Source organism: Zosterops lateralis, assembly GCF_965231275.1.
Source record: "Zosterops lateralis genome assembly, chromosome: 33".
Classification (NCBI taxonomy): Eukaryota; Metazoa; Chordata; class Aves; order Passeriformes; family Zosteropidae; genus Zosterops; species Zosterops lateralis.
In genome coordinates this window covers 1455075-1480536 of record NC_139793.1, presented here as the reverse complement: position 1 = coordinate 1480536, position 25462 = coordinate 1455075, and the positions used below count along the sequence as shown (strand labels likewise).

Genomic DNA, 25462 nt, shown 5'->3' with positions numbered 1-25462 from the left:
CACAAGAGTAGGAATCCTCAGGCAGGCCTGCAGGCCTGGGCTGTGCTGTGCCTTTCTCTCCTCCTGTGCAGACTGCGGGCGGCCAATGCCACCAGTCTGTGCTGTGCCCGGCACGGCTGCGCTTCCCCTCGGGAGCAGCCAGCTGCCAGCTGGGCTCTGAGAGCGCAGCATTCGCCCGGGGCCACCAAGAGGCCCCCAGGGCCGGGCTGCTGCCTCTTGCAGCTCCAAGGGCCTCCTTCCAGCCTGCCCCTGCCCAGGCTCAGGCTGCTCCGGGCTCTGCCAGGGCTCTGCTGGGGCTCCAGCCTGGCCAAGGCGGGGCCTGCTCTCACCTGGCGCCCGCTGACAGCTCTGCACCAGCTCTGCGCCTTTCCCAGCAGCCTCCCTGACCTTTCTGCTTTCTCACTGGGGCAAAACTCTCCTCCAAACACAGAGAGACTGCACTTAGGGATACAAATCCAAGAGGCAGGAACTCAAATGCTCTCCAGTCAGAGCTCAAGGCCTGCAGATGCACAGGGTGTTTGGGCTGCCCCACTCGTCCTTTGGTTCTGCCTGCAAATGCCACTGCCCTTTCTGCCTCAAACACAAGTGCCACAGCTGGGTAAAACCCAGCCAGTGGGCCACATTCCAAAGGCCCTGTGCTCTGGAGAGGATGACTGAAGAAGAGCCTTCCCCACTTTCCAACTGTACCAAAGAAGCCCTCAATGTCATTTTCCTCCTCTAAGTTCAGAAGGAAATGTTGAGATTTCTCAGAGGCTCAGGAGAGGAATCTTTGAAAGGAGTTGAGATTTCACAAATTTATTTGTTTACAATCAATGCTAATATCATAGGCTGCTATCCTACACTACAATACTACAGAACAATCTTAACTAGAACCCTAACTTGAACCCTACTCTAAATTTTTTCTCTGGACTGGTGATGGGCCAACAGTTTTAACGTTGATGTCTTCTTCTTCTCTCCTCCTTCCACTCCTTCACCATAATGATCAGTGGCACCAGGCTGGATGTCGGCTTTGCCAATGATACAAATGGATGCTGCACAAAGGAAAAAAAAAACAACAATAAGCCAATATTTTCCAAGCTAAGAGCCTCAAAGGTAGGGGAATATTTTTTAAATTAAAAGGAGATTGAGTCAGAGTAGGTCTAAGGACCAACAGTGGGGCAGCAGTGGCACAGCTTGCTGCAAGAGATGCTAAGTGCCCCAGCCCTGGAAAGATTTCAGGTCTGAGCATCCTGATCTCTGTAAAGATGCCCCTGCTCACTGCAGGGCACTTGGACCAGATGAGCTTTCCAGGTCCCTGCCAGCCCAGCCCAGTCTAGGACTCCTGGCTGTTTGCATTTGAACAGCACCAAGAGTGGAGGTGAGGAGGAGGGGGCTCATCTGATGCCTTGCACTTGAGTGGAGGAGGAGCCCATCCCTGGGACACTGTTTCCCTGCAGCCCCTTGGCATTTTACCTGCAGCAGCTCCTGGGCAGACCAGCGCCGTGCCTCGTCTGTCTGCAGGCAGCAGCTCAGGAAGTCCCGCAGCAAAGGGGAGAGGAGCTTGGGCTGCTGCAGCTCTGGGGTCCCTTTGGTGGCTATCAGGAGCTGAGCCTGGAGAAAAAGGAAACACCAGTCTCTCAGCTGCTTCTTTCACCTCTGGAACTGCTCTCCCAGATCCCATTGTTCAAGCTGCACTCTGCAGTGGCAGTTTCTGCCGTGGCACAGAGGCAGAGATGACTTTCCTGGACCAGCAAAAACCCAAAGCCCGAGGCAGCCACAGCTTTTCCAACATGCAGCAGATCTTGCCTTGGCAGCTGATTTCATTGACTGACCTTGTTAGTGGAAACTACATCAGCAAAAGCCCCTTTGCTTCTCTGAGGATTCACCTGACCAGCTTGGCAGGCTGTTTGGAAGAGAGACTTTGCTCTACTAACTCACTCTACCATTTCCAAGGATCATTACATGAAAAGCATCTCTGCAGGGCTTGTTGGTCCCTAAAGCACAGCTGCCATCAAACAAAAGTCATCCAGCTTTTTGCTTGGTTCTTGAAAACAATGGTAATTGCAAGTAAAGAAAGGAAATCCCTCAGTTATTCCTCCGGTCAGGAAACAAACATTTGGAATCTCATCTTCAACACAGACACATGAAGATGCATGCACAAATTTTGTGATGAAAATGCCTGTTTGGGCACACGGGAAACACCTGCAGCTCTGTCTCTCAGCAGAATGCAAATTTCAGCTTCCCTTATACGGCAAAAGGAAAATTTTGGTGGTCAAATCAGAAGAGGGAGAAATGCCATCCCTACAGTAGTCCTCTGCTCATTTGGATCCTCAAGTCAATGTATTAATGGTATGGCCATCCTAGGAAGTGCCAGGAAACAAAGGGGGGTTTTGGCAGGCTCTCCCCATCACCAGGCTTCAGCTTGGTGCCATGGAGAAAGTGGTTTGGGTTAGGAAAGAAGGATGATCACTAAGTGTTTCAGCACCACTGCCCAAGAAGCATACAAGATTGTGTGGCCTTCACAGCCTCTTGTCCAGGTTTCAGACAAGTTTCCCTGTGAGAAAAATGGGGGTGCATTTCTTCTCTCCAAACCACTCTTTTAGAAACTTGGTTGGGTTTGGCTTTCTTGCCTTCATTTCAGGAAAGAGAACAGTAGCTCTAAGATGGTTGTTTCCTGTTAGTAGGGCCATCTATGTGGCCAAAAGAGCTGGAACGACTTCTAAGCCAAAGCCAAATGTTGCCTGAGAAGGGAGATTGTTTGTGTAGGGTAAGGCTTGAGTTGCCCCAGTGATGCAACCAAAACTCCAGCAGATGCTGATGTGCTGCAGGGACATTTTCAGAAACGGACCGTGGTGGAAGTAGTTCCAGCAGATGGCAATGGGATCTTGTCCAATGGCACACAGAAGGTGGGCTGGGGGAGAAAGACAGCGGGATCAGAGAGTATTTACACCTTACCGAGCGAGGACTTTCATTCCAGTACGGAGCTCGTCCTTCCAGCGTTTCTATGGCCACAATCCCAAACGCCCATATGTCCACTCCTGGGCCATATGGGTGACCTTTCACCACCTCAGGTGCCCTCCACCAAGCAGTCCCAACCACCGAGTTCCGTCTGCTCTGCTCAGGGGTGAGTAGAGCAGAGAAGCCAAAATCAGCTGGGGAGAAAGAAAGCAAAAGATTGTTTTGATTTGAATCCCGTGCAATTAGGAAAGCAAGCAAAAAAAATTCTCAGTAGAAGTTGGAGAATGTGCTGTTGAATCTCCTGAACAACCATCCCTGCTCTGTTTCCTCAGGACTTTAGCCAAGGAAATTTGGCATTGGCTACTTCAAAAACCCCCACCTTTTTTACACTGCCTCCAGCAGTGGCTTTTGTTCCCCTGAAGCTTTAGACTCATAGCTTCCTCCCTCTAGGAGGGACACACACAGAGCAATGCCACTCTGGACTTTTTCCCTGTCATAGGTCTGTGCACCTTGCAACCGTGTGGTCAGCTCACAGCAGGGCTCCCTGCACTGCCACCAGCACCGTTTTTGGGTGGCTGGAAGTCACTCCAAAGCAGCCCCACATCCCCCATATCCCTGGACTGCTGCACCTGACCAAGAATATACTGACCCAGCTTGACAGAGCCATCGGTTCGGAGGAGGATGTTGAGGCTCTTCAAATCTCGGTGCATCACATGGTGGGAGTGGAGGTAATTCAGTCCTTGGAGGCACTGAGAGAGAAACCAGAAACAGGAGGGCAAAAATCAGGGATGGGATTTCATCACACAAGAAAGGAAACAGCTCTCCAAGATTGCCTTTCCAGGGGAATGGGGAGTAATGGCAGAGCACAGTGCCATTGAGAGGAAGAGCTTGCTGCTCCAACACTGGCAGAGCAGCACCCTTCTAAAGAAAGGCAGGTCAGCTTTTCAAATTGCAGCAGCAACTGCTGGTGTAGACTCTACCCTGCACAGCTGCCAGAATGACTGCTGCTGCAGTGCATGTGCTCAGAAGTCAAGAGCATTTTGGCTGCACTGCTAACCTTTTCAGCTGAGCACTGAGAGAAATGAGTCTCTCTTTTTTCTTTGCTATTCCTTTCAAATGCTGCCACCACCACCTTTGCTTTTACAGGCAAGGAATGCCGTGCAGACAGGCCAAAGTTTAGAGAGGCAAAATGGAGAACGGCAAATACAAGAGCCAGAGGGAGAATGCAACAGCAGGAGAGAAGAGGACAAGAACAGAGTCCAGTGAGTGCAGGCGCACTGGCAGGCAGTTCACGTGGGGGATGCTCTTGCTTGCCCAGAGCATTCCAGTGACACAGAAACAAAGCCTGGCCCATGGAATGGCTCCTGTTCTGAGCCCCTTTCCCAGACAGTCCTGCCCCAGCCCTGGGAAGCACAGCTGGGATCCCTGACTGACCTCCCGACTGACGATGGCAATTTCGTCTTCTGTCATCTTGGTCTCCCTGACAGCGTCGTACAGAGTGCCTCCATCCATGAACTCCATCACCAGCCAGAGTTCTTTGCGCACAAGGTAGCTGAAAGAAGGAAACAAGGCCATGCAGGTGAACATGCAAATGTTGGTTTCTTTGCTTGATTCTTGTTTCTGGATCCCTTTGTGACAAGGACAGAATGAAAGGAATAGACATTCCCTCCAGGCTGTGCATTGTTTGCAGTCTGTGCAGTCTCAAGGAGAACAGCACATCTGTGAAAAAGGAGATGTCTCTGATGGCCAGCAGGCAAAAAGTGCAGTTTAGTAACAGCCAAGATTAAAAGCCTGTCACACATGGTATTATTTCTGCAAATAAGCACCTAGTGTTCTTGGCATGGACAGCCATGGAAAAGAGGGGCAACAATCCAAAGGGAAATCCTCTCTAGGATCCTTCATCGGCCTTGCAGAAATCTTCAAAGATCAATCCTGAGACAACATGGAGGCAGTGAACTTTCAGGGTACTGACTTACTATGGTAGAGTTGATACACTTTTTCAACTATGTGTTTGAAAGCCAGGGAAGACTCATGCAGACAAAATACACTCTCTTTCCTTCCATTGGAGATGAGTTGAGAAATAATAATTAACCAGTAATGACCAGCTCTCTTTTCTGCCAGTGTCCAAAGTGGGTTTTTAACCTCCCATGCTTTTAGTACATAAACAAACCTTCTCGGGATGAGACCATGATCACTCACCTGTCTAAATAATTCACTACATGGGGGCTCCTATTCCTCTTCATGACTGTGATTTCACTAACAATATCTTGCATGTCGCTCACTCCTTGAAGGTTGATTTTTTTGATGGCCACCTAGAATGACATTGAAAATCAGCAACTTTAGAAGTTGGTGGCAGGATACCACAACACACCTGGGGTGAGTGATTTTGCAATGACACAGGTGAGCCGTGCCAAAGTGCCTTGTGTATAGACAAAGGAGTTGTTAGGAACTGGCATTTCAGCAGTGCATTTCTCTGCTCCTTTGGGGGCCACTTACAGGACACGTGGCCACTGATGTTTTGCCTCATCCACTTGTTAACAATGGTGTCTCAACTATCACCCCCAAAGGTCTGAGCACACTCTCTGTTTCTCTGTCTGCACTTCAAAAGAAGCAATGTGTGCCTTGGTACTCTGCAGATACGTCTCAGGCCATAGGCAGGGCTTGGGGCTTTTAGGGGCGCTTTGCAGCTCTCTCCCTACGTGCACTTCCAAAGGGCAGCACTGCAGGTGGCTGAGGAACTGCCAGGAACATTCAGATATCTTTCCTAGCAGGCCGAAATAAGAATTCAGCACTCTGAAGCCATAGCCCCAGAGAGCAGTGAGATGCTCTAAGGCACCACCTTTGTGGGAGCAATTGAGAGCCAGGGAGAGCGTCCTTCTCTGAAAGGAACCGCTGCCCTCCTTGCCTTCCTCCTGGCAGCTGAGCAGGACAAAGACTGTCCCAGATGCACTTGGCAGGCTGGCACCAGTCTGTGCTTCTTGTGCCTTTGCAGCACAGCTCTAGCCACAGCTCCAGCCCCAGCTGACACAAGAGAGGAAAGCCCTGGAGAGCAGCAGGATCTGCAGGGGCTGTCGACATTTACCTCTCCTCCTGTGGCAGTGTCGACTGCTCTGCAAACAACTCCAAAACTCCTAGAAACAAAACAGCAGCAAAGAAAGGAGAAGGCATTTAGATTTGGAGTGAAAGCCAGCCCAGACAGGAGATGTCTGCTGGAAATGCCTCAAACCTGCAGCATGCAGGAGGGCTCTGCCAGAAGGCAGATGATGCATTTTCCTCTCCAGTGCATGGGCACTGGGCCTGTTGCTGAAGCATTGGCCTTTACTGCCTCAGCTCAAAAGGCCAGGTGATTCTTTCATCTCAGGTTTCAGTTTCTAAACTGGGCAGTTTTTCTCCTGAGCACAGACTATTTCCTTCAGCAAACACTTGGAAGAAATATTCATGAGAACTGCTATCTCACTGCTGTGGTTGGGCGTGGGTTGCTGTTTCTGGCAATGAAATACAAGTGTCTTTGACAATGCCTCCTGACCACACTTACAAATTCTGGCTGGTACTGAGACATGGGGCAGACTAACCCAGTGTCTGAATATGTTTGCAGCTTGCCTGACTTCACACTTGGTAGATATTCCAGCAGCAAATCACCTGCCCCATGACTGTGGAGAAGCAACTGTGGTTGGACTCACCCGCTGCCAACATTTTCCAGTTCAATGTATCTCCTCTGGGGATTCTCCATGTTCACCATTTTCCCTGAGGGAAACAAAGTGCAAGATGCTCACTTGAAAGCAGAGATCCCACCATCCAAGAGATACAAAAGGCAGCCCCACTGGGGCTGTACACTCTGGCCTTCTGAATCCTTTGTGCTCAGCTGGGTAACGCCAACAAGCACAACAAGACAGGCAGCTCTGCAGTACAAGCAGGCCAGCACAGAGCCTGATTTTCCACAGCCCTTTGAAGAGATCTCTTGACAGAAAACAAAGCAGAGGGAGATGCATTCCCAGGAGAGGAGGGCACCTTCTCCACCTTGCAGCAGTTGGGCAAGAGAATGCCTTTCCCTTTGTAAAGCAAAGCAGCTGATGCCCTAAGCAATGCCAAGGGGGCCTCCAGCAGCAGCAGGAGCCTGAGCCATGATGAGCAGGCTGAGCTGGAAGACGCCCTTGGCCGTGGCCCAGGTGGAGAAGCACAGTGCTCCTCCTCCCCCTGAGAGCAGGGATCAGTCCCTGCCATTGCACTGGCCCTCTCAGCCCCGCACACGTGCCCATCTTCCCGCAGCGGGCAAGGGCAGCAAGGACAGCAGTGCTCCCTCCTCAGGGGCCGGCGGGACACGGACAGCTGCCCAGAGGAGATGCTGCCCCTGGCTGAGCCCAGCCCAGACCATGCAGGAGCCGGCCCAGAGCAGGGGCTGCTGCCTGGGGGAAGCTCCGCGCTGCAGCGGCTGGGCGGCAGCGGGACTCTCCCAGCTCAGCAAGGCTCCAGCCTCTGCACTCACACCGGCCCTCAGGGCCAGGGCAGCCACCACAACAAAGCTGCCAAAGCCCCAGCACCAGCCCTGACAAGCCATGGCAAGAAGGCATGGCCAGACCCAGCCCCTTCCAAGCCGGGGACCTCATTCAGGACACAGCAGGATTGGCTCTGAGCTCAGACACACCCAGGTGCACATCAATGCCCTTTTTGTGCCAACAGGGGATGGGAGACACAGAGTCACCTGGGCTCTGTTCTCAGCCCCCCCAGGTCTTCTCTGAGAGCACAGCACTGGCAGCTCTTCTGGGCAAGAAGCAGATTCAATGACTTGTGCTGCAGAATCACAGAGGACTTGATGTGTGTTCCTCGAGACTGATCTGAGCAGGGCTTGGGTCAATGGGCAGCATTCTAACAGTCATGGGAATGACTGGGAATCAGGAATGGAAAAGTGCCATGGATCTGAGGAATATACAGCAGAGGGGCTGGAGGCTTGCTCCTGAGAAATGCCTACAGTGCACTTTGATCTGATCAAGCCCCAGGGATGTGTTTCTTGGACACATCTTTCTAAGAACAAAACTAGGATATTAAATACAGATTGTGATAAAATTATCTGTCCTTTCAACGGGGGCACAAAAAGAACACCTCTGGCTCTCTGTTTCAGTGTTGCCTGATGTTCTTTCAAAGGAGTTCTCACAGACAAACATATAATCTCATAAAATACTGGTAGATGTAGTAGTGATAATAAGAACAGTCATAAAAATGACACCAGCAAGACACATGGGGCAGAAGAGTTCCTTCAGGATGGAGAAAACACTCTACCCAAAAAAAATCCAGAAAAAAACCCAAACTAAAACCAAAACCACAACCAAGAGCCTAAATTAATCAATCTTTGAAGTTTTTTGGTCTGGTGATGGGTGAGAAGTCAGGAGTCTAAGGAGAATTTAGGAAGCTAACCATTCTATCCAGTTTGGCCACCAGCACACAGAACTTGCCCAGATCATTTCCTAGGTCACGGCCTTCTGCTGATGCAAGAACAAGCCCTGCTTCTGCCTTCAGCAGACAGGGAAGCTCAGGCAAAGCCCAGCACGTCCAAGCTGCCCTCAGAGGCAGCAGGAACACCCAGAGCACTCTCTTGCTGCCTTGGAGCACAGCATTTCCTGTGGGGAGCCCTAAATGCCCCTGGGACACCACAGTGAGGAGGATCATTTGGTGCAGCTGTGCTGACACGTGCACACAGTGCACTGTCCCTCAGAGAAGAAAGACACCAGACGTACTCAGGAGCTCCAGGGAGTCATCCTCCACCTCCTGTTGCTGAGCAGCAGCTGTGTCACTGCTGGAGAGGAACCAACTGCCCGGGCTCCACTTCTGAGCTGGGGCAGCAAAGGCTCCTTTAGGTGACACTGCTGCTGCTGCTGCTGCTGCAGGTTCAACAGAAGAGCCTGTGGAGATCTGAGACAACAAAGGAGTTTGTGTCAGAAAAGTGGCTGGCAGAGATTAGCCCCAGATCCCATTTCAAATGCAAGCCCTTAGGGAGCTGCTGTCAGCCACATGCAGGGCTCTGCCATGGGTTTTTTCTGATGTTCACTTCTCTAACTTGATGGGTCAATCCCAAAGGCTGGTTTTCCTCAAGTTCAGAGCCAGATTCATTTTCCATTTCCTCCAAAATCCATTTGCATGGATTTTCTGAAGGATGACTGCCAGAATGACCATTCCATTTCTCCAAAAGAACTCTTCCCCCTCCAAGGGCTGCAGACCCACTTGCAGCTCCTTGTTCAGATGTTCTACCTCCTCCCATGGAGTCCTCTTTTTCTCCACCACATTCAGAAAGTGTCCAACTGGCAGCGCTTCTGCCTGGGACAGTTTCTGGTCCTCGCAGGAATCTCGGGGCTCCTCGCTGCCAGTCGTTTCTTCCTCCAGCCTCTCGTCTGATGTCCTGATCCTCGCCTGGGTTTCCTGCAGCTCTGCCTGAAGCTCCTCACCAAAGATCTGTGAAGAGCAAGGGGAAGCTTTCATGAGTGGAGTGGCTGCCACTCCTCCACTCACCTGGTTTTCTAAATTGCGCCTGAGATGATAGATGTTCCAGTGGTAAAGAATTCTCCTCATCTCTTTTGTGCTCCTCCTGTGCACTGCCATGATATCCCTGGGAAATGCAGACAGCTCTGCTTGTGCCTCTGCCTCCATGTTCTGTAGACACAAATACAGAGCAAGTGACTGTGAGATGCTGCCCCTGTCAGAATCCCAGCAAGCTGGGGCCTAAACAGGACAGCTCAAAGCCCATTTTCCAGGGATCACTGGCTGAGGGGAATGGCTGGGTCCTGGCAGGACTCCGGCACTCAGCATCCTCAGCCACCAACAGCAAGAGCTGGCTGCTCAGAAACTTGCAGCTCTGCCTTGCACTAAAGACAGCACCCTCTAGAACTGGCACTTACTGTCTGAGAATGTTCAGGCTGTGGTGTGACCACAGCTGGAGCCTGGTGGTCATTGGGCTCCATTTGTGGTGTCACCACAGCTGGAGCCTGGTGGTCATTTGGCTCCTCTCTGGCCTCTTCTCCAGGAGCACAGGGAGCCAGAGGAGAATCTTCTCTTGGTTCTGTGCTCTGTGGACAGTCAGGAGTGTGAGACACGGGCCATTACCTCTCATTTATAACTTTCTTTGTGTTCAGCTCTAGAGCCAGCTCTACTAAGCACAAATCATCATCTTTTAGAGCAATGGGATTCTAAGTCCCTCAGACTAAATTCAAATGGGCTGATTCAAGTGGACTGCAAATTGCTCTGAATTAGATAATCCCCCCTGGCTACTCTGGGGAGGCAACATTCTCTCTGCAAAACTGGGCTTTTAGTTCATTTAAAGCTCTGCAATGGAAAATTAGGAAATAGCCAGGGATGCCTTTGCTCTTGCTGCTGCAGACATGGAAATGGATTTTCTTGCAGCCTACTCAGCTGGCCCTCTACTCTCTACTGCCCCAGGCCAAGCTCACAGCTTGCTGCACAATTCTTAAACACCAGGAACATCAAATGTTCCTTTCTCACTCACCTCCGGATCGGCCCCTCTGAATACCCGGCTCAGGTGACCTGCAGTGGGCAAGGGAAAATGAACCAGATTCTTTGAGGAAACTGGAAACAACCAGAGAATTTTTAGAAGGTCTCCCAGCCCCCATTTTTCAAGTTGTGCTGCTTGACCCAGCAAAGGGAGGAAATGACAGACTCTGCTGCCACAGACTGTCCCATGGAGGGAACACAACCCCTGCAGGTTTCCTTGCAAATGCTGCCCGCACAGCCCTGGCCACAGACACCCCCTTTGGAGCTGAACGTGTTGGCAGGAGGAGCTTTACCCAAGTGGCATCCAAATGGTCTTTCTGTTTTGAAAGAGTAGGAAGACACAAAAGCCAGGTTAGGTGACACCCAGGGAAAACCTCTACTTACCTGCCAGGTGTGTCATGAAATAGGTTGAATAACCTATTCCATAAGCAGTGAAAACTGCAGCAGCAAGTTGCCCAATCATTTTGGGAACTGCTGTGCAGGTTTTCAAACTGCTTGAAAGACAAGAAAATCGCAAGGCTACTCTCAGTGAGCACTTGCACACTGAAAAGCCTCAAGCGCAGCAGGACAATCCTGCACAGAGCGAACTCAAGAGCCGCTCTGACACCCCTGAGGCCTCCCGTGCTCCAAGGCAACCTTGTGATGTCACCACGAGCACGTGGCAACCGTGCCCTGACATCACAAAGCAAAGGCTCTGTGCTGGTCTGTGAATTGCTGCAGGTGGATGGAGTGATGTTTGTGTAGGCCCAGGCTGCATTTTTCCCTCTGTCCCCCCTGGGCTGCCTTTTTCAGCTCTTGTTTTTCCCCCTGTGCCCCCTGTGTCCCCTGTGTCTGTGCTGGGTCCCAGCTGGCGGCCGGGCCGGGCGGAGCAGCAGTTCCAGCCCCGGGTGTCCCTGGAGCACTGGGAGCTGCCGGTGGCCCCAGGCACTGTCCCCTGAGGAGCTGCTGAAGGACAGGGAGACACAGGGGGCTGAGGGGGCTGAGGAGGCGCTGACGCTGCAGGGACGGTGCCCTTGAGCTGCTGGGGGCACTGAGGGCTCTGGGGGAGCAGAGGGCCACGGGGGCACTCAGGGCACAGGGAAGTGGCACAGGCTGAGGGCGCTGGCGGCTCCAAGGCCCCGGGATGGCTCCGAAGGGATGGAGTGGGCTGAGAGGACTGTGAGGGGCTGAAGAAACTGAAGGGGGCCGGGGCTTTGCCCAGGGCACGCTGGGGCTCAGGGGATGGAGGGGCCAGCAGGGAGCACACAGGGCTCCGGACCTGCAGCTCTGCCAACCCTTGGAACCAATTGCAGAGGCTCCACTTTGGCCACAGCTGCCCTGCAGACCTTGAGCACAGGCGGGCACTGACAGGAGGCAGCAGGGAGAAGCTGAAGGCCACCAGCTCCAGCAGTGCCCAGGGAGCTGCTGCTGCCAGCCCAGAGCCCGGGTGAGGCCGCAGGGCCGCTTAGGCAGCCTGGGGCTGAGGGGGGCCTGGCCTTTGGCCCTGGCCTTTGGACAAACTTGTTCTTTCTCCCCCTCCTGGGGAGGCGCTGCCATTTGCCCTGCCCTGAGTGAAGGGCAGCTGCTGCCAAGGGAAACGGCCCCATCCTGACTCAGTGTTCCCTTTGCTCCCCACGGGTCCCATCTGCTGTCCCTGTCCAGGAGAGCTGCTCTGCACGGGAGGAAGAGACCCAGGGAGAGCCCGGGGACTTGGGCAGCTGCAATTCCTGCGGATGGACTTGGAGTTAGAGATGGGCACAGTGGGACTGAGAGTTAGAAGTTGATGTTTATTTATATAGCCTGATGTAGACTGGTATTTGTACAGGTATATATGTATGTCTATTGTTCTCTTGATGCATGTATATTGATGTGCTGACATCTGTATTTATACTGACAGACTTGTTCAGATGTATGGCTGTATAGTTTTGTTGATGGGTTTGTAAGGATTCTTATATTGGTACATTGGTATTTGTATACTTATAGATAAGTTTTTTGTGTGTGTATTTCTATGAGGCTTGCTTTATGTCATATGAAATATAAATTATAGATTTACATCTGTATATCCTATAGTTATGAGTGTACAAATATTGAAATATATCTTGAGTTGTATGGTTATAGAATTCTATTTCTTTAATACTGGCTCTGGGATTCTTTATTGTGGCATACTGACAATTTTGCATTTGTATATAGGCTGCACAGTTGGAATAATATGTAATACATTAAATGGTTAAATTTCAATGGATATTTCTGTACAGTGAGTGGTTGTAGAGGGTTTCAATAAATTGATTTTTTTAACTGAAAGTTATAATTGTATTTATTTACATAGCACAATTGTAACAAAAAACTAATTTTCTAAACTTTGATATTTGGGTGTTTCTATACCGGCAGTGTGGGTGTAGCAGTTTAAAATAAATTTCATTTTTAAACCAAAGTTGATTTTTCTGTATTTTTACATTAGTATTGCAGATGTCATGATTTGCAAGCAATTCAGTGTTTCCACTAAAAGAAGTGCAGATCTGTGCTGCCCAGAGCAATGAGCAGATGTAAAGGTGACAGTGGGGGAGGATTTTGTCCATGGAATTCTCCAGCCATGCCCAGCACATGCCCCACTTGCACTCAGGCTGGGCAAGGCAGGCACAGATTTGGGATGGCAGCAGAGCCACACCTTGGCCAAGAACTGGCTGCAAAGGCTGCTGAGAAAACTCCGGGACTCCATGCAGCGTCCAACTCCAAGCAGAGCCACCCAGGGAGGACAAATCCACGCCCCAGGCCACGGGCAGCTCTTCAGGAAGCGCTCCAAGTGTCCCTCTGAAGGTCATCCCGGAGCCCAGGAGCCAACAGGGATCCTGAGCCAGCTCCTCTGCCTTTGGCAGCACTTTGGCCAAGGAGCTGCAGCAAGGGGGAGGCAACAGGGACTGGGACTGCTGCAGGCTGGGCAGGGAGGAAGGGCCATGGACACTTGTGCTGACATGCTCCACAATCCACAGGGATGGGGGAGAACTGGAAAGCAACAAGTTCTCCCAGGCACGACAGGGATGGAAGCCCTTGGGGTGGAGTTCCCTGCAGGAACTGCCAGGGGAGTTGCTGCTGGGATCAGCAGCAGCAGAAGGCAGCAGGATCTGCTCCTTTTCCTGGCTCTGTGTGCAGGGCACAGGCTGTGCTGGCCCTGCTCCCACAAAGCCCTTGCCCATGGAGGCTGCAGGCTCAAAGCAATCCCAGTGCAGAGAGAGGCTTTGCAGCTGAACTCCACTGCCCTTGTGTTTGGGGCTGGAATGGCTCTCATGCCAAAGCACAGCAGGGAACCAGGGCTTGGGGAGGCAGAGCCTGTAGAGGGAAAGAGAGATCAGGCACTCACATGCCTCAGACTCCTTCAGCTCTCTTCTTTTGGAGAATGAGAAATAGGCAAGCTGGGGAGAGGCACATGCAGTCCTTTGTAAAAACATGGTGTCTAACAAGTCCTGTGGGAGAAGAAAAAGAGGGAGCAACCTTGCCTTGTTTTCATAGCCTGTGTCTTCTGCAGAGGAGACAATGGGATGTGCAGGAGGGGAGGGGAGGAATAACTGTGATAACCCAGTCTGCCTTGCTGTGCACTGATACACTTTGTAGCAGTGACCATTAGAGGTAAGGCCAGATTCTTATTTAGCATCATGACACGCTGCTGCTCCATTGCAAAACTGCCTCAGTGTGGAGAAAATCAGCTCAATTTCTTGTCACTTTAGGTAGATGTGGTGAGAAACAGTGACACAGATTAAAACAGGTTTTCTTACCTCATCATCCAGAGGGATTTTTTTGTTGCCTTTTCTTCATTGTATGCACAACACTGTTGAGTTGTTCTGTATCTTCCAGGGAGCTATCCACTAGTGACTGAAAAAGAAAAGGGATTATGGCATTCATTCTCTTGTAACACATAATTGCACTACGCTGTAGCTTCAACTTAGTAAGGAAAAGGAGAGATTTTCTTTAGTCATGCAGTGTGTAATAAACGGTGTAGGAACAGCCACAATCCCAGCTGTAAGAACAGTGTGTTCTTGGTCTTAACAGGACATTGTGGACAAGAAACCACCACAATCTTCATGATTCCCCTCTTAGGTCAAACCAGGATGGTTCATGGTGTCAAAGCAGCAGGTGATGGAATAACAAATGTCCCTGGGCTGGGGCAGAAGCCTGGGAGTCAAAGGCTTGGGAAAAGAGAGCTGGCCAAGGCAGGCCGAGGTGCAGGCAGGCATTGGGCTGAAGGCAAGAGGCAGCTGGTGCTGCCAGCATGGGAAGGGACTCCAGGCACAGGAGCTGCCGGCGGCAGGAGCAGCTCCTGCTGTCACTGCCAGGGAAGGACTGGCAGCAGGCAGGAGCAGCGGGCACATTGCTGATGGACAGCTGGCAAGTTGGAGCGGCCAGCCCAGGAACAAGAGAGGTGCTGCTGCTTGGAAAAGTAGTTTATGCCATGGCTGGATCAGCCTCACCAAGGTCAGGCTGTTACAGTCCGGGCCATCATGCAAAATGCCTTCCAGCACAGAGTCCCCATGGCCCAAGCAGAAGCAGCAGCAGCAGCTCCGATACAATGAATTCTATTCCTAAATCATCCAACCAGCCACAAACACGATGCTGTTCCTGTCTTTTTGCACCTCTCCTGGTCTAACAAAGTTGTGTGACAATGGTAATCATTTATTACACAAGGCCTGTGCCTACAGCCTGTCTATTCTGTCAAGCAATGTCAGCAATGCTCTGGTATGTTTATATTATGTCTAGGACTCAGTTAACTTTGTACAAGGTAATGCTACTGAAATTTAAACTGGACTTTAGGGCTTTTCTATCAATTAATACAGTCTCTTCTTTGCTTAAGGCACATAAGGCAAAACTGCAGAGAAGATTCTGGGAAAACTGAAACAGCTTTTAAGAAATGAAATGAAAATGGATAGAAACAATCCAAGATGTTTTTTCTATTTGTTTCTATTCTCCCTTTCTTATCTTGCAATACTTCTCCATCCCATTCATTCCAAATGGATCTCACCTCTAAGACCGATGGCTTAGCAAGTTTTAGACACTGCAAAGTACCATGAGCTACACACAGTTGGCCTTCCCCTGTTCTTGTTGGAAAGCAATGCTGGAGCCATAAGTGCAGGGCTTGGGTCAGGCATGAATCCTACAGGCAGGGAATGTGCCCTGACAGTGTGTGAGCCTGAGCAGGGCCAATGGCCAGCAGCGTTGCTGTGCTCGGGTTCCATGGAAGCATCCCAGGAGCAGCTGCTGAGGTCAGGAGCCATGGCAGGCACCAGGCTGCTCCAAAGGCCCTTGGCAGGGTGGGCTCCTGGCCTGGCTCTGTGTGCCAGGAGCCGGCAGCGCTGGGTGCAGGGAGCCCAGGGAGGGCACAGAAATGCTGGGCTGGGAAATGCTGGGGGGGACAGCGAGATGGGCGTGTGCAGCCGGCCAGGGCACAGCAGCAGCACGCACAGGGGGCACAGCCTGCAGGACACATGGCCAAGGGCTGGGCAGGGCTGGCAGGGCCACAGGCACCCAGGCCTTTGTCCCCTGGGCTCTGGCAGCGCCTCTGGAGGCCCCACAGGAGGAACTTTCCTTTCAGGGCCTGCACTTTGCTCCTCCCTGGCCCCTCCCTGAGGAGGCTGGCAGGGCTTGCAGTTTGATGGCATTTGTCCTTGCTGCCCCTGCCATCCCACTGCCCCACCAAGAGTCCCGAGGCACCCGGGAGGGACAGGCCCTGCTGTGCCAGGCCTGGGCTCAGGGCTTGGCCTTTCTGCTCCCTCCAGCCAAGCCAGGCCTTGCTCAGCACTGCAGTTCCTGCTGCTGTGCCCCAAGCTGGCTCGGCCGCTGTTGGAAAGGGACTTGAGGTACCTCGATCCCCTCAGGGGGCACATGCGAGAAAACAACAAACTTCTCATGAGGGTTAAGAACAAACTTTTAGTTGCGAACATCAGGCAATGAGATAGTTGAGAAATCTTAAAGCACCACGGAATTCCAGTAAATCACTTCACAAAGCACTGACTGAGAAAACTCTGACCTGTCCAACTTATAGTTCTCCAAATTTTTAGAAGAGGAAGTCAGGAAAAGAGAGAGAGGGAGAGAGAGATCCACAGTCCCCCTTGGATCCAGCACCATCTCAGCTGCTGGGAGCTCTGGGGCCGTGGGACGTGTCAGTGTCACACCTGTGTCACAGCCTCACCTCCTCTGGTCCCTCTCACAGGTGGGGTTTTTGGAGTGCCAGGGGCTTGGCAGCCACTTTGGGGCTGGAGCAGAGGCTGCAGTGGCTGGGGCTGGGGCAGTGACCGCCTCATCTACACAGAACTTGCCCTGGGCCGCAAACACACCCTGGAGATGTCTGGGGCATTCATCATTTCTCTGCTCTCCAGCACCGAGGCAATGGACTGTGGCTGCAGCTCTGAGCTGGTGCCCAAGGCAACCACCCCTGGCAATGGGGCTGCAGGGAGCTGCTCTAAGAACATCCACCAAGAGTTGGGGAGTGCTCTACAAGTGCCTCAGAAACATGGGATACTCCATGGAGAATGGAATATCCAGAAACTCCTCAGTAATCAGTTCCTCCTCCTTTCATCATCCCCAAATTTTGGCTGTCTCCTTTCAGACCCCACCCCACCTCCCCAGTCCTAACCCAAACCCATCCCAACCCATGCTGGACATCAAGACCCCCTTCCCAAGCCCTATTTCTTCCATTTACCACTTCCCAAACCCCATCTCACCCATCCTGCCTCACCCCATGCCCACTCACCCCTCTCTTATTTGCATCCCATTTTGTTCAATCCTCTTCCAACCCCATCCCACCCTGAGAGGCTGGAATCAAGTAATTTTGGGGTGGGATTGAGTAGTTTTCAGTGACATTGAGTGGTTGTGAGCTGACAAAACCCCCTTGTCCCTTTGAGCACCAAGAAATGGAGAAAATTACACCAAATACCCCCCACACCCCCAAATGCTCCAAAGTATCTCTCTGAATCCCAGATTCCCTTGAAACACTAGAAAAAAGTGAGCCTATATATGCCCTTGATGAGTTTATTGATTTTTATCAAAATTTGTATATTTTAGGGGCATGGAGATGAATCAAAGGAATATTAGGGACAACCAAACAAAAAGACCACTTGCCCAGTGACTTCCCAAAGGAGATTACAGTGAATGTGGGTCACCAGGGCTCTGCCCAATGTGGGTCCTCCAATGGGGGATGGAGGAGGAGCAGAGCACAAAGCTCTTCCCAGAGTCGGGGCACTCACAGGGCTTCCCTTACCGGTGACTCTGTTGGTGTTGGGTCAAGTGAGAGCTCCTGGTGAAGCTCTTCCCACACTGGGGACACTCGTGGGGCGTCTCCCCAGTGTGGATGCGCCGGTGGGTGACAAGAGTGGAGTTATGCTTGAAGCCCTTCCTGCAGTCGGGGCAGCGGAAGGGCCTCTCCTCTCTGTGAATCCGCTGGTGCCTGAGGAGATGGGAGCTGGTCTTAAATCTCTTCCCACACTCAGAACACTCATAGGGCCTCCCCCCAGTGTGGCTCATTTGGTGGATGATCAGCTGGGACCTCTGGTTGAAGCCCTTCCCACATTCCCCACATTTGTATGGCCTTTCCTCAGCGTGGGTGTTCTGGTGGCTGACCAAGTTGGATCTGAATCTGAAGCTCTTCCCACATTGCTCACACTGGTAGGGCCGTTCCCTGGTGTGGATCCTCTGGTGGCAGATCAGGTTGGAGATTGTGCTGAAGCTCATCCCACATTCCCCACACTCGTGGGGCCTCTCCCCAGTGTGGATGCGCCGGTGGGTGACGAGGGTGGAGTTGTCCTTGAAGCCCTTCCTGCAGTCGGGGCAGCGGAAGGGCCTCTCCTCTCTGTGAATTTGCTCGTGCCTGAGGAGAGTGGAGCTGGTCTGAAACCTCTTCCTACACTCAGGACATTCATAGGGCCTCTCCCCAGTGTGGATCATCTGGTGCCTCATCAGGTGGGACCTCCAGTTGAAGCTCTTCCCACACTCCAAACACTTGTGGGGCTTCTCCCCATCATGATGCTGCTCATGAACCAGCTCAGGGCTCCAGCTAAAGCTCTGTCCACCTTCCCGTCTCAGGGTGGGTCTTTCCTCCTCAGAGCCCCCTGGGATGGGTTTGGAGCCCCTCCTCCTAAGGGATCGCCGAGGCTTTTTCTCCCTGTTGGATTCCTGCACTGTGGAGTTGCTTACAACGGCCTCTTTCACAGAGTTCTCCCGCAGGGATTTGTCCTCCCTGGTCTCCATCCTCAGTTTCTTGTCTGGAGGAGGAAGGACAAGGAAAGGATGGGATTTGCCTCCGTAGCAGAGGGAAGGGGAAGGACAACCCCCCAGTCCATCCCCGGCATGATGGCATTGGCAGAGGGGTTGTCCTGCAGCCGGGGGCCGTGCTGGGCTGGGAGATGGAGCAGGAGAGAGGGGGAAAGGGGCACTGACTTCCTCCTCACCTGCCTGGGTGACCCGGGGCATCTTCCTCTTCATTGCAGCCTAAACTAAAAAAACTAAGAGTTAAACTAAAAATGCAGTAGTAAAAAACCCCGAAAACAATAGACAAAGTCAGAATACAACCTGACACCCAGTTAATGAAGGTGTTCGTGGCTGCAGTCCTCCTGCAGAGACAGATGTGGTTTTCTTGAAGCAATGATCTTGTAAAAGGGTGTAATTTTCCTCTGAAAATCCTGTGGTGGTGCAGATGGTTCTGGTGCTCCTCTGGGAATCCAGTGGAAACAGGCTGCTTCTGGTGTGCTGAATGTCAGATTATATCCAGCTTGGAATGCTTGGCTCCTCCCTGTGGGAGGAGCATCTCACAATGGGATGATTTACTTTATCAGTCATGCAGTGAACATCAATGGCCCATTAACAGAAGATAGGCCCCTGGAGGGAGGATGGGTTGTGGAAGAGATAAAGAACACTGCCCCACCTGGTTTTAACAGCTGGGCCATTAACAGAAGATAATCCCTGGAGTTATGAGGGATGGGCCATGGAAGAGATAAAGAACACTGCCCCACCTGGTTTTAACAGATGAGAATGGAATACAAACGTTTGGTTCCTTCTTGCATTTTAACCCAAGACTATTGGTCAAATGCATATTCATGAAGACTATACACATTTAAACATTCCTTTGTGTGCATATTTTCTGGGAATTCTTTAGCTTAGTTCGACCCCTGACCTCATCCTCTTAAAAAATGTGCCATAATGCAGATGTGATTTTGAGACTTTTGTGTTTTATTTCCCCTCGAGGCCATCTGGTCTGTGGTTTGTCAGTTATTGATGGCCAAAGGGTCAGTGGTGGATTCCTCCTGACTCTTAATGTGTTATTTGCCTGGGGTTTTTTTCAATGTTATTATATCTTGCAGACATTTTAGCCAACGTTTTTCTTTCAATCTACATTAACCATTTCACTATTGTCAGTCAGTTACAGAAATACAGGCATCAGTCATTATTTCCCAACCATAGTCACTTCTGCAAAAGATAATTAGCACATTTTAATTTTTTAATATTAATATTGTCTATTAAATAGTGTATTTATATTGTTGTTTATATTTGTAATTGTATTTATGTTTATGTTTATGATTATTGTCTTTATATTATCTATTTATAGTTTTATAACTCTATTTCAATATTTTGCAATACCATAAACTATAATACATTTATCACAGTGAAATATGCAATCTCCACAGGGATTAGGGTATTAACTGCTAAAGGGTGACAAATTAGACTATATCAAAAGTAGTTTAAAAGAGATTACAAACTGCACTGTGTCAAAATAATTTGCAAATGCCAAGATATAAGTGTGAAAGCCAAGAACTACACAGTTGTTTCTAACCGGTCTCCTGGCCTAACAGAACACCAGGACTGTGCTAAATGAGCAGATTGAAGGAATTACAAGGATGCATGCTAGGAGCACTGAGGACACATGAAAGGCTGTCTTTGTTTGAAAGACAGGGATCTGCTGGGGAGGGGCAGGGCCTCCCTAGAAATGGAGAATTCAAACCCCCTCCCTCCAAATTAATATAATTTAGAAAAGGAAAGGAGCTTTCAGGCAGAGGGATGAGGTTAAGAAGAACAGTTCTTTACTAGTATATATAACAAGGCAAACAAACAACAACTGCAGCATTAATAGCAAGCACAACCAGGAACCTTGGGAGGCATTGTTTCACCAAGCCCGGGACAGTCCAATCTCTTGGGACCCTGAGAGCACCAAGCTGGAAGAGTGGAAAAAATCCCAGGCTGGTGGATGGGATCAGAAGCTGTGCAGTGGCAGCTGGAATGGCAGGGATGTCCCAGCAGGGCAGGGCAGTGTGGGGTCACAGAGCAGCAAAAAGCCTCAAGGCAGTGCCGAAGAAACGGCGGCAGCGGGATGGGGCTGGCCCAGCAGGGCAGGGGGAGACGAGCTCAGAATTCCTGGGCACATGAGCAGGGGTTGGCAGATTTCACAGGACTGGACTCTTGATTCTTTAACCTGAAAGTTACTAAATGACTTCACTTGCCTTTGCAGCACTTTTCATGTGACTCATCTCTTGGCATTTGCATCCAGCTGTTTCTTGAGAAAATAGGTGGCCTGAGCAGCAACTAGACTGGAAGTGTGGCAGCAGTGCAGTCTGTCAGCTCAGCCACAAGACCCAGGAGCAGTATGAAGAGGAAATTATTCTGTACTGAGGGCATTTTCTGCTCCAGTGTACAGGTTTGTACTCTGAGTCAAGTATTGTATTTTAAAATGCAAATGTAAACTTTGCGGTTTACATACAAGAGATGAATTCTTTAGAACCATAGATTTAAGATGGAGGCTTGGGGGCCGTAACTGAAGTGGCATAAATAGAAATCAGAGCAGTCCAGGCTGCTCCTGAAGCTGAGCACAAGGAAAGCTCAGCACTGCAGCAGCTCCCCACAGAGGTGGTGCCCTCTCCATGGCTGGGGTTGCTCAGGGCCCTGCTGGATAAAGCCCTGAGCAGCCTGGTCTGATCCCTCAGCTGCCCCTGCCGTGCTCTGGAGGTTGGGCTGCGGCACCTCCTGAGGCCCCTCCTGCCCCAAGTTGTTCTGTGATTGTGTCCCAGAGCCCTGCAGCAGCCAGCCTGGCTCAGGGCACCAGCCTGCACTTCCTCACTTTGGAGTTCTGCAGTGGCTTTCACTTGCCTGATTGTCCTTGGGAGATATTCTTCTCTTTAATGCTTCATTGCCATGACTATCTGTGCATGCACTGAAGAGAAATGAACTCAGTTGCTGGGGAAATGAGCTGCAGCAAGTTGAGGGTGTGAATTTTAGATGGTTGATAACTGGGTCTTGCAGGGCCTTGGGGCTGGCCATGGATTTCCCAGCAAAGGCTGCAAAGACACTGGAACAGACTTGTCTCTGGATTTCTCAGTCCCTATGGACTGGTTTTCAAAACCTGTGGATGGATTGCTGAAAGTCTCTAGGTGCTTGTTGAACTCCAGGAGTTTTACCAGAGCAGACTTTATAGGTTGATTTTCCAACCTATACTCTGAATTTTGAATTTGAACCATTCAAGAGTGTAATATTAAATTAAGTTGTTTTTTATTTCTTCCCATGTCAGTAAAGTTTTTTTAACTTTGAGAACTTTGTCAGTCTTTTGCGGGGGCATATGCTTGTCTCTGATGATTTTGCAGTTTTCTTCTTCAATACTGTTTTCATTACATGACTTTTATCAGTATTTTATAAATGCTTAATGTCTGAAAAGCGTAATTCAGATAAATTTATCACAGCCCATAATCAGCCTCAAAGATTTTCCAGATTATCTAAAGGGGGTATAGGTAATTTAAAGGTGTCAAATACCACAGTCACTTAGAGCTTGATCTCTCAAAGTACTCATCAGCATTTTTTAAACAGTATTCTTTTCCACCTCCTTTCATGTAAGAAAGGTCTTATTCCTGCCATCATGGTGTCCCACAATGAAAACCCCACAGCTCTGTTTAGTACCTGTAGGTAGTTGAATTGCATTGTTTCCTTTGAAACCAGGTACGTGCTTGGGCTGCAGCCCTTGAAAGAATTCCTGATTGCAACATAATTTTGTGTGTCACAGGAGGTTACTGCTGCTGGGAGGAGGCTCTGTGCTGATCCTTTGGAAGAATATAAATAATATTGAAGGATACATCAAATGGAAAACTCAGACAACAAAGTCATTGATAGTTATACAGGTCTTAATTCTTTCAGTTTTCCCTTTCTTTACTTTTTTTAAAAATAATTGTATTTTAAAGTGAAACTCTGTTTTTCAGAAAAAATTTCTTTGAAAGTTTAGTGGGCCATTCATTCACCCCAAATCTGGTACCAGTTCTTTGATTCCATGATGACTCAGAAAATTTACAGTCATTCCTTTTGAACTTTTTCTCACCTCTTATCTTATCTTTTTCTTATCAGTTGTATTGCTGACTAAATTTAAAGGGCGATGCTTTGGACAAAAAAACCCTTTTTATAGATCATTAGATTATTTTCATTGTGGGAAAGAGGTATTAGTTGGAAATAGATTCTATTAAGGACACTAAAATTTTCTATTTTGAGGTGATGTGTTGAAATATATTCATGGAAAGATTTGACCCATTTATCTCCATCTGATTTTAGGGGGAAGATGTGCAGGCTCTGAAGAGCAGCATTTGATGGCCTCAAGTTGGGGAACTCCAAACCCAAGGTGTCTGTTTGGGAAAACATTGATTTCTGTAGAGCAGGTACTAAAGTTGGGGCCAGAGCTGGGAAGTGTGGCTCCCAGCCCAGAGCCATCATCTCCATAAAACCACTCCTCCAAAGTCCTGGCATATTTTGGCATAGCCTGCAGCTCAACAGTGGAAACCAAAGCCTTGAATAAAGAACAGAAAGGGCAAAGGGTAAAAGATGTCCAAAGAAAGTAGTTTGCATGTCTTGGGAGCAGAGAAATCATTTCAGTGAGCCATCTCTGACAGAGAGTTTTGGAAAACTCACACAGAATATTAAACTCACTGCAGGGAAAAAGCCAACTCCATGCTCAGGCCATGATATTTATCAAAAGCAAGTCTGTGGTTGCAGGAACTCTCCTGCACAGAGGAATCCTGCAGGGCCAGCTGCTCTCCGGAAGGAGCCTGTGAGCTCCATCAGCCTTTTTGTCAAGCAGGGGCCAAGTCCCAAGTGTAGCAAGTGATTGAAAGATCCTGCCCAAGCCCTGCCCAGGTGACCCAAGGTGAAGGGGAGGGAGACCCCAGAGCCTTTTGGGGACACCTGAGACACACCTGGAACCCCTTGGAATCCCTTTGGGAGACCCCAGACTCATTTGAGGACACTTGGGAACCCCCGGACGCATTTGGGGACTTCCCAAAACCCCAGACCCAATTAGGGCCTCCCGAAAACTCTCTGGACCCCCTTGGGACCCTGTCCCAGACCAATGTGGGGACACCTGGGACACAGTTGAGAGACCCCAGACCCATTTGGGGATGCTCCAGGACCCCCCTGGGCCACCCCAGACCCATTTCTACCACACTCCCTCCATTTCACACCCCTCCCAGACCCCCCTGGGTAACTTAGGAGATATTTGGGGGTTATTTTGGAGATGTTTTGGAGTAAATTTAAGGAATTTTGGGGGTAATTTTGGCAATATTTTGGGGGCATTTTGAGCTTATTTTGGTCTAATTCTGAGGTAATTTTGCTGAGATTTTGGGGATAATTTGGTTTTAATCTTGGTGTAATTTTTTTGGACATTTTGGGGTAATTTTGGGCATGTTTGGGGAAATTGTTGGGATATTTTCAAGATATTTTGGGCTACTTCTGTTGTAATTTTAGGGGATGTTTTGTGGTAAATTTGGGGTAAATTTGGCTTTTTGAGAGTACATATTTTGGGGATTTTTTTTTTTTGCTAATTTTTGTGTAATTTTGTGGATATTTTGGGGTAATTTGGAGACAGGTGAGAGAAAACTCCCAGGGAATGTTCCCAAAAAATTCCCAAAAATCTGCGGAGAGGGGGCCTAAAATCTCCCTGAAATATTCCCAAAAAATTCCAAAAAATGTGTGGGGAATGTTTCTATAATCCCCCAAGATGTTCCCAGAATATTCCCAAAAATGTGCATGGCATGTTTTTAAAATCTTCAGAAACATTTATAATAAATATTCCCAAATATGTGCATGGAGTGTTTCTAAAATCCCTTGAAATGTTCTCAAAAAGTTCCCACAAGTGTTCATGGAGTGTATCTAAAATGTCTGCGAAATGTTCCCCAAAAATTCCCAATAATGTGAGTGGATTACTTTTAAAAGGTCCCTGAAATATTCCCGAAATATTCCCAAAATATTTCCGTAATTGTCTGAAAACATCTCCAAAATATCCCCAAGAATATTCCCAAAATATCTTTGGAATATCCCCAAAATGTTACTGATATATTTCTGAGATGTTCCCAAAACGTACCTGAAAAATGACAACAACTTCATCAAAATATCTCCGAAATATTCTTAATTCTCAAAAAAATTTTCAGATAACATTTCAAGATGTCTCCAAAACGTTCCTAAAACATTTCCAGAATCTTCTCTAAAATGTCCCCAAAATACCCCCAAGAAAATTCCTAAACTATTCCCAAATATCCCTACACTGTTACCAAAATATCTGAAAAATATCCCCAAACTATATTTTAAATGTCATTGCTGAGCTGTAATGGCCCATTAACAGAAGAGATCCCCATGGAGGTAATGGGAGGGTGAACAGAGATAAGAATCAATGCTCCACCCGGTTTTAACAGCTGGCTTGTTATCAGAAAGGCACTTGCACCCTCCCTCCTGGAGATACAACAGATAAAGAAAAAACACCTCCTCAGCCAGGTTCCAAAAGATGGAACAGAATAAACTTTTGTTTGTTTGTTTGTTTATTTTGTTAGAAAACCCAAGACACCCTTCATGGCTGACATGAATTAGACTTTGTCCCCAGGCCCTGCCCACCATGTCCCTCATCCAAGCCCTGGCACTCCTATGGATCAGGAACAGTGTGGCCAGCAGGAGCAGGGCAGAGATTCTTCCCCTGTGCTGGGCACTGCTTGAGGCAGCACCTCGAGTGCTGTGTCCAGTTCTGGGCCCCCCAATTTAGGAACAACATGGAGGGGCTGGAGCGTGT

The 25462-nt window shown here is 49.5% G+C and overlaps 1 protein-coding gene and 1 long non-coding RNA gene across 2 annotated transcripts; both read right to left on the bottom strand.

The window, feature by feature from the left end:
• Window positions 1–929: 929 nt before the first annotated feature.
• On the bottom strand, window positions 930–6675 carry LOC310921165 (serine/threonine-protein kinase PAK 3-like; the record flags this gene model as incomplete). The annotated part of the gene is made up of 8 exons (XM_083881274.1): window positions 6618–6675; window positions 6020–6068; window positions 5137–5249; window positions 4372–4489; window positions 3587–3686; window positions 2935–3131; window positions 1453–1590; window positions 930–1031 (listed from the first exon to the last, which is right to left on the bottom strand). The coding sequence occupies exons 1-8, from the start codon at window positions 6665–6667 to the stop codon at window positions 930–932; spliced, it is 867 nt and encodes a 288-aa protein (XP_083737400.1). The 5' UTR covers window positions 6668–6675.
• A 3257-nt stretch (window positions 6676–9932) lies between these two features.
• LOC310921323 lies at window positions 9933–14215 on the bottom strand. Its single transcript, XR_014592111.1, has 3 exons — window positions 14178–14215; window positions 10427–10464; window positions 9933–9989 (listed from the first exon to the last, which is right to left on the bottom strand). It is a non-coding gene; the product is annotated as an uncharacterized lncRNA (long non-coding RNA).
• Between the last annotated feature and the right edge of the window lie 11247 nt (window positions 14216–25462).